General features: G+C 55.2%; 1 protein-coding gene across 1 annotated transcript; it reads right to left on the reverse strand.

The window, feature by feature from the left end:
- Positions 1-5039: 5039 nt before the first annotated feature.
- On the reverse strand, positions 5040-7697 carry LOC123141848 (galactoside 2-alpha-L-fucosyltransferase). The gene is made up of 2 exons (XM_044560914.1): positions 7255-7697; positions 5040-6756 (listed from the first exon to the last, which is right to left on the reverse strand). Exons 1-2 carry the CDS (start codon positions 7571-7573, stop codon positions 5294-5296), a joined length of 1782 nt encoding a protein of 593 aa, XP_044416849.1. The 5' UTR covers positions 7574-7697; the 3' UTR covers positions 5040-5293.
- Between the last annotated feature and the right edge of the window lie 720 nt (positions 7698-8417).

Genomic DNA, 8417 nt, shown 5'->3' on the forward strand with positions numbered 1-8417 from the left:
TGTTTGCCTGCTCTCGCCGCGAGTGCGGCGCCGTTGCCGCGGCGTGGCTTGCTACCCTTGCAGCGGCTCCTACCTGTCCTGGAGTGAGGGAGGACGACGCCTGGCTGCGCCGCCCGCGCCCCGCAGCGTTGGATGACGCCCGCGCCGCCCGGAGCGCGGGGTCGAGGTCTTCAAGAGCAGGCGTCATCGCCCGGGCCGGCCAGGCTGCCCAGCGGTCGGAGTCAGCTCTTGGGTTGCCGGACATCTTGACCGTGGAGCGTTGGTGAGTCGATTGTCGAGGAAGAAGCTCCGGCGCACCCCTACCTGGCGCGCCAAATGTCGGATGCGGGGTTCCCGCAAACCCTTAAGGTTCGAACTCTGGGGTGCGCGCGAAGTCTTTCCCTCCTACCAATCCACGCCCTAGCTCGCTAAGATCTCACGGACGAACTCGACGAACTCGCAACACAGAAAGACACGAGGTTTATACTGGTTCGGGCCACCGTTGTGGTGTAATACCCTACTCCAGTGTGGTGGTGGTGGATTGCCTCTTGGGCTGATGATGAACAGTACAAGGGGAAGAACAACCTCCTGAGGTTGAGGTGTTCTTGTGCTCGACCAGCTTGTGTGGGTGAGATGCCTCTGAGTGAGTTGTCCCCTATGGTGGTGGCTAGATCTACTTATATAGGCCCTGGTCCTCTTCCCAAATATTGAGCGGGAAGGGAGCCAACAACGGCGGGCAAATTTGAAGGGGGACAGCTAGTACAAGCTATCCTGACAAAAGTGGTGTTCGCCTGCGAAAGGCTCTGGTGGTGACGCCATCTTGGGCTCCACGATGACCTCCGTCTTGCCGTCCTTCTAGCCTTGGTCTCGTTACACCAATACGGCAACCTTTGCCTGATGCCTCGGTACTCCTCGCCTGCGCTGGCCTCCTTAGCACCAGAGAGGAAACAAGGAAGCTGCGGGCGCTGGCGCCCGCCTAGTCTCGATCGTCATGGCTCACGTCACGAGAGCCTCGTGAGGTTTGCCCCGCCTTGATATCTCCGCTCCTCATGAGCCTGCCTGGCCAGGCCACTCCTGAGGAGGTCTTGCGTCATCCGCCTCGCGAGGCTTGGCCCCTCGCGAGGGTCTTGGATGCCTCGCTGATGAAGATGGGCCGTACGGCCCGCTGACTTAGCCACGCCGCGGGCCGCAGGCAGGCAAGTCTGGGGACCCCCGTTCCTAGAACGCCGACAAACCAGAAACTTAGTACATGTATGAATACATAGACAAACAGAGTGTCACTAGTATGCCTCTACTTGACTAGCTCGTTAATCAAAGATGGTTAAGTTTCCTAGCCATGGACAAGAGTTGTCATTTGATGAACGGGATCACATCATTAGAGAATGATGTGATTGACTTGACCCATCCGTTAGCTTAGCACTATGATCGTTTAGTTTATTGCTAATGCTTTCTTCATAACTTATACATGTTCCTATAACTATGAGATTATGCAACTCCCGAATACCGGAGGAACACCTTGTGTGCTATCAAACGTCACAACGTAACTGGGTGATTATACAGATGCTCTACAGGTGTCTCCGATGGTGTTTGTTGAGTTGGCATAGATCGAGATTAGGATTTGTCACTCCGATTGTCGGAGAGGTATCTCTGGGCCCTCTCGGTAATGCACATCACTATAAGCCTTGCAAGCAATGTGACTAATGAGTTAGCCACGGGATGATGCATTACGAAACGAGTAAAGAGACTTGCCGGTAACGAGATTGAGCTAGGTATGATGATATCGACGATCGAATCTCAGGCAAGTTACATACCGATGACAAAGGGAACAACGTATTTTGTTATGCGGTTTGACCAATAAAGATCTTCGTAGAATATGTAGGAACCAATATGAGCATCTAGGTTCCGCTATTGGTTATTGACCGGAAGTGAGTCTCGGTCATGTCTACATAGTTCTCGAACCCGTAGGGTACGCACGCTTAACGTTCGATGACGATCGATATTATGAGTTTATGTGTTTTGATGTACCGAAGGTTGTTTGGAGTCCTGGATGTGATCACAGACATGACGAGGACTCTCGAAATGGTCGAGACGTAAAGATTGATATATTGGACGATGTTATACGGACATCGGATGAGTTTCGGGGGTCACCGGATAAATATCGGAGTGCCGGGGGGTTATCGGAATCCCCGGGGGAACTAATGGGCCTCTATGGGCCTTAATGGGAAGAGAGGAAGGGCCAGGAGGGGCTGGCCGCGTGCCCCCCCTTGGGTCTGAATTGGACTAGGGGAAGGGGTCGGCGCCCCCCTTTCCTTCCCTTCCCCCTCTTCCTTCCTCCCCCCTCTCTCCCTCTTGGTGGATTCCTACTAGGACTTGGAGTCCTAGTAGGATTCCCCTCTTGAGGGCGCGCCCTAGGGGCCGGCCGGCCTCCCCCTTGCTCCTTTATATACGGGGGCAAGGGGCACCCTAGAACACACAAGTTGACAGTTGTCTTAGCCGTGTGCGGTGCCCTCCTCCACAGATTTCCACCTCAGTCATATCGTTGTAGTGCTTAGGTGAAGCCCTGTGTCGGTAACTTCATCAACACCGTCACCACGCCGTCGTCCTGACGGAACTCTCCCTCGGCCTCGGCTGGATCAAGAGTACGAGGGACGTCACCGAGCTGAACGTGTGCAGATCGCGGAGGTGCCGTGCGTTCGGTACTTGAATCGGTTGGATCGCGAAGACGTTCGACTACATCACCCGCGTTATTAAATGCTTCCGCTTTCGGTCTACGAGGGTACGTGGACACACTTTCCCCGCTCGTTGCTATGCATCACCTAGATGGATCTTGCATGTGCGTAGGTAATTTTTTTGAAATACTACGTTCCCCAACACTCCACCTTCAGCACACATTCAACTCGATGACGTCCCTCGTGCACTTGATCCAGTTGAGGACGAGGGTGAGTTCTGTCAGCGCGACGGCGTGGCGACGGCACTACTAGGAAAAGGCCTACTAGTGGCGCACCAGTTTTGCCTACTAATGGCGCACTACTGGTGCGCCATTAGTACCACGCCATTAGTATTAAATACTAATGGCGCACCACTGGTGCGCCATTAGTATCTGGTATACTAATGGCGCATCACGCCGTGCGCCATTAGTATAGACCAACATGCGCCATTAGTGTGCCTCCCAGGGGGCGATATTTACACATGTGCTTTGCCATACTAATGGCGCACTGTGGGGTGATGCGCCATTGCTATTTTTGAATTTTGCATTTGGATCTGGATCGCGATTTTTTTTGCCCATTTTTTGCTCTTTTTTTTGCTCATTTTTTTGCACGATATTTTTTCAAATTTTGTTCTCGTTTTTGGATCTTGTACGTTCTTTTGCCGGAGAGGAGTTCGCCGGAGAGGAGGGCCGAGGTCACCGCAGAGGAGGAGGAGGTCACCGGAGAGGCGCTCGCCTACATCGCCGGAGAGGAGGAGGAGGTCGCCGGAGAGGAGTTCACCGGAGCATCGGAGAGGAGGAAGGAGAAACCATGAGGGGAGGGGAGGAGAGGAGAGGAGGAGCTCACCGGAGAGGAGGGAGGAGGAGATCACCGAAGAGGAGGGAGGAGGAGATCACCGGAGAGGAGGGAGGAGGAGATCACCGGAGAGGAGGGAGGAGGAGATCACCGGAGAGGAGGGAGGAGAAACCATGAGGGGAGGGGAGGAGAGGAGGGAGGAGGAGGTCGCCAGAGAGGAGGAGGAGGAGGTCGCCGGAGAGGAGGAGGGAGTATGGTGGAGGAGAGAAGGGGGTATGGAGTGGAGGAGAGGAGGAGATGGAGTGGAGGAGAGGTGGAGTGGAGGAGAACAATGAAGAGGTAAGGAGGAGAGGACCCCACCCAGCCATATATACGGCATAGTAATGGCGCATCGTGGGCAGGTGCGCCATTACTAACTTTTTTTTTACTTTTTTTTGATTTATTTTGAATTTTGAAGGCGGGAAGATAGTAATGGCGCACCGTGGACAGGTGCGCCATTACTAACTCTTTTTTTGATATAGTTTGAATTTTGAAGGCGGGAAGATAGTAATGGCGCATCATGGGCAGGTGCGCCATTACTGAGTTTTTTTTTCTTTGAATTTTTTTGCCCCTCCGGATCTTAAAAGTCCCGTGACTTTTTTTCTGTTAGGTTTTTGAGGATTCTGAAAATGTTTAACGGGGTTCCGCGAAAATCCGAAGCGCCCAAGCGGCGCATCGACATGGTGGCGAGGCTAGTGAGAGGGGGCGAGACGAGTGGGCGGCGGACAGAGTGTGGAGGGAGCGCCTTCTTATAACAAGCGCCGGCCGCGACGCGCGCTGGAGCGCCAAAACCAGCTCCCCTCCCCCCCCCCTCCAACCTTTCCCGCGCCACTGGCATGATCTAAAACGCGCGGTCATGAAATAGGTCGGCCCGTTGGGTGCACTGCCGATCCAAATCTAAAAAAGGGCGGGCGGCCGACCCAAACGGACAAAATGCGGACAAAAACACCGTCCATTTGGATCAGCCCGTTGAAGTTGCTCTTAGGCTTTCACCAAAGAACTGGATCCAAGAGTGTGCAAGTGATGGACTCCATGGCGTCGCCTCCAAAAAGGTGAAACAACGTTCACAGATGCCGAGCCGTTGCCGGTAAGAGACCACCCAACACCAGCCCCACGCACCACACCTCTGTTAGCCTGCACACCACTCACGAAGCCACTGCGTCAGAAGCTTCTGAAACACACACCACATTGTTTCGCCGCCACGCAACGCTGACATGCCATATATCCGCAGCCGGCGCGCAACGTGGCGCTTAACGGCTGCCAGTGACCCCATGTCATTCGTACTCCCTCTATTTCAAAATATAGTGCGTCTGCGCTTCCCGAGGTCAAACTTTGACCATAAATTTAACGAACGAGACCGCCTGCGGCGGGAGAAAAAGTTACATAATTAAAAACTTCTTTCGAATACGAATTCTTAACTTTTGCTCCCGCCGCAATCGGTCTTGATAGTTAAATTTACGGTCAAAGTTGAAGCACGGGGATAGAGGAAGCACTACATTGTTGAATGAAGGGAGTAGTAGAACTCTGTAGGCATCTTAAGTGCTCGTTTTGAAATTTATGAATATTGTTGCTTTTTTCATATACTCTCTCGGTATCAAAATACTTGTAGTTAGGGAAAATTGATACAAGTTTTTTCAACTACAAGTATTTCGGAACAGAGGTAGTATATTATAATAAAGATCTGAATACATGCATGTCTGGATTGGAGAAGAATTTTACTACTTGTGATCGAGTTTGGGCTCTGAAACCGTGTAACTAGTGCCTACTACGTACTATTTGGGGCCAACAAGCTTCAAGCCCCATTTCACGTCCTCGCATCGCCGGATATGGGGCACCGACCTCGCGGTGTCCGCCGTGTGTTTGAGCTTGCAATCGTACATGGGCGGCGTGTGGAAGCAGGGCTCCATGGACACGTCGCGGCCGCAGGGCGGGTCCGGTGTCTCGCTGAAGTTGAGCGGGCGGTACATGACCCACGGCGTGACGCCAGCGAGCCCCTGCGCGACGTACCCGAACGTGGACCAGCCGGAGGTGACGAGCACGTCGCAGAGGCTGAGCAGGTACATCTCCGCCCACGCCTTGGTGTCGTGCGACCTTCGGCCGAACTGCTGGTACTCCTCGTGGCTCGGCTGGTGCACGCCCACGTCCTCGCCGCTCGCCGTCGGCTGCTCCCAGTACATGCTCTTGATGCGCTCGTAGAACCACGGCCTCAGCGAGGCGATCAGGACGGTCCTGGATATGCCCCCGGTCGCCGGCGTGATGACCGGCTCACCGGCGGCGAGGACCTCCGGGAGCAGCTTCTCCTTCCACACGCACGACGTGATCTGCCGCAGGACGTGCGGCGACTTGCCCTGCTCGCTGTCGAAGACGCGCACCTGGACGCCCACCAGCTGCTCCGCCCGCGCGAGGTAGGCGCGGTAGTACCGCGAGACGAGGCCCCAGACGTGGTCGGCCGGGTGGAAGAGGTACCGGCCGAGGTGGTGGAACACGGCGTCGCTCTCTGGGAAGAGCGCGGCGAGCTCCTCCGCGAAGGACGGGACCTGGAACAGCCCCGGCACGCTGTAGGTGTCCATCCTCGCCACCAGCCACTGGATGTTTGACATGAGGCGCTGGTCGTCGTCGCAGAAGAACCTCTTGTCGCCGTCGCCGTAGTCGTGTTCAAGGTAGGCGTACGCCAACGCCGGCACCTGCACCGGCTCCTTGGAGTCCGCCGTGAGCACCTTGTTCTTGAGCATGTTGCCGTAGGTCTCGGCGGCGTCGACGGTGATGTTGGCGAGGCCCGCCACCGGGAAGTCCGGGGGCAGCAGCCACGTCGCGCCGGGGAACGGCTCGCAGAAGAGGTCGCCCATGCCGTTGCCCCGGTAGACGAGGAGGACGCGGTCGGTGAGCAGCGTGTAGAGGAACGCCGACGCGGCGGCGAGGATGCGGTTGCCGAGGCCGCGGTTGCAGACGGAGACGACGTACTTGCACTCGGCGTCGACGGCGCTCCTGCCGGCGCTCAGCTGCTGGACGGCGCGGCTGTACGCGTCGCTGCCGGGGCCGCACCGCCGCTGGAGCTCCTCGTGCCGTCGCAGCTTCGCGACGAGGTACGGGGATGGCCGCCGCGGCGTGCTCCGTCGGTACGCGGAGGACTCGTGCCTGCTGCGGCATGTTTCGCCGTCGACTCCGTCGGCCAGGAGGCCGCCGAGGAGTTTGTCCGGCGCGTTCCTCGCGTACGGTAACCAGGCGTGACCGGAACCTGCATGCACGTAAAAAGAGAAGGTTTAGCTCGTCCAGCTCCAGTCAGAGTCAACTTCATCGGTATGTGCTAGATAGACTACCCGCTACGCATCATCGAGCATTTAGAGCTAGTGTTGACTTGTCTTGGCTTCAGATTTACGCATGGGGCAGACAAACAGTGCTAGCTTCAGTTGGCACACCACTGTCTCTACACTGAATCAACTGTGGACTGGGGTTTGGAGATGCTCTTATGTGTGCAACGGTGCAAGCAGCTAGCAGTAGGTCAGTTGAGAAATGTTGGGGACATTCACGGCGGCTAACTTTCAGTTGAGTAAGCACTAAGCAGTGGCATCTGTCTGCACGATGCTGTTATTTTTATAGCTGCGCATATGTAGCCTTGCAGCAGAGCGCAAAGAAATGCAATACTTGGACAAATCTATGGTCTAGATTATAACTACACGATCGAAACACATATTGTAGCATGCATTTATGATATGAGAAAACTAAGCTTGGTTACCTCGACGCAGCTGGGCTCTGGCAGCGGCGATCCAGACCGCGGGAACGCGGCCGCCGTCGGCAAGAAGGACGACCGCCAGCAGCACCGCCACGACGAAGGCGACGAGCAACAGGTTGAGCACCGGCCTGCACCGCCTCTCACCGGCGCCCGTCTGCCTCTTCTTATTCTTCTTCCGCGGCGTCATGGAGCACTGGTCCGGAGCCTCCTCCGCCTCCAGCAAGTCGCGCGCCGTGGCGGTCCTCGGCAGCACGGCCGCCGGCGACGCCTCCTGCTCCGTGACGCCCTCCGCGGACGCCTTGGGTGCCTTGCGCTGCTGCATCGCCGACGCGCGGCCGGTGTGCCTCGGCTGACCAACTGAAGCTAAGCAGAGATGTCTGACGATGCCATTGCGAGGCGATGCCACTATCTATTGCTAGTCTGCACGGGATTAGGCGCTGCGCATTTCTCGCGGATTTGTTTTAGTCGATCGATAACGCATTGGATTTGTCAAACCTTAAGAGCTACTGACGGTCTACGGATTGCACACTCCTGTCCTGCACCGCCGCTACTGGAAACAGGACAGGAGCAATTAATCACACCGTAGAATAATGTAGGATAGTACTGGCACTTGCGTGGATACTTTTTGGATCGTACCCGCGAGTCCACGGCTCATAGTCAAATGTGACTACGCAGAGCAGCGAATCACGAGCCGAGTCCTGATGCTAAACGAAATGAACCACAGCTTATCTTTTGCCCCACTTGCGCATGGTTATAGAAACAGAGTTGTTTAGTGCCCACTACCATGGGGAGTTCAGGCCCTCTTTTGATTCACAGATTTCAGTGCTAAAATTTTTATAAGAAGGGTTAGTGTGTTTCTTTAGATTCAGCTCCCTGCACGGTAGTGCTGAAATTCCCATTTTAGCAAACTGAAGATACCTTGACAATACCATCTCTCCATAATAAAGTCCCAACACTTTCTCTCGATTTTTCTCCACTACGACTCGTCGACGGGTACTCTCAACATCTCGTCTTTCTTACGGTCTTCTTTGTGCCATTGCAACAACTTGGCATGCTCTTTATTTCTGAACAGACGTTTCAACCGTCGTATTATAGGAGCATACCACATCACCTTGGCAGTAACCCTCTTCCTGGGCGCTCGCACTTAACATCACCAGGGTCATCTC

The sequence above is a fragment of the Triticum aestivum genome, chromosome 6D, assembly GCF_018294505.1.
Source record: "Triticum aestivum cultivar Chinese Spring chromosome 6D, IWGSC CS RefSeq v2.1, whole genome shotgun sequence".
NCBI lineage: Eukaryota > Viridiplantae > Streptophyta > Magnoliopsida > Poales > Poaceae > Triticum > Triticum aestivum.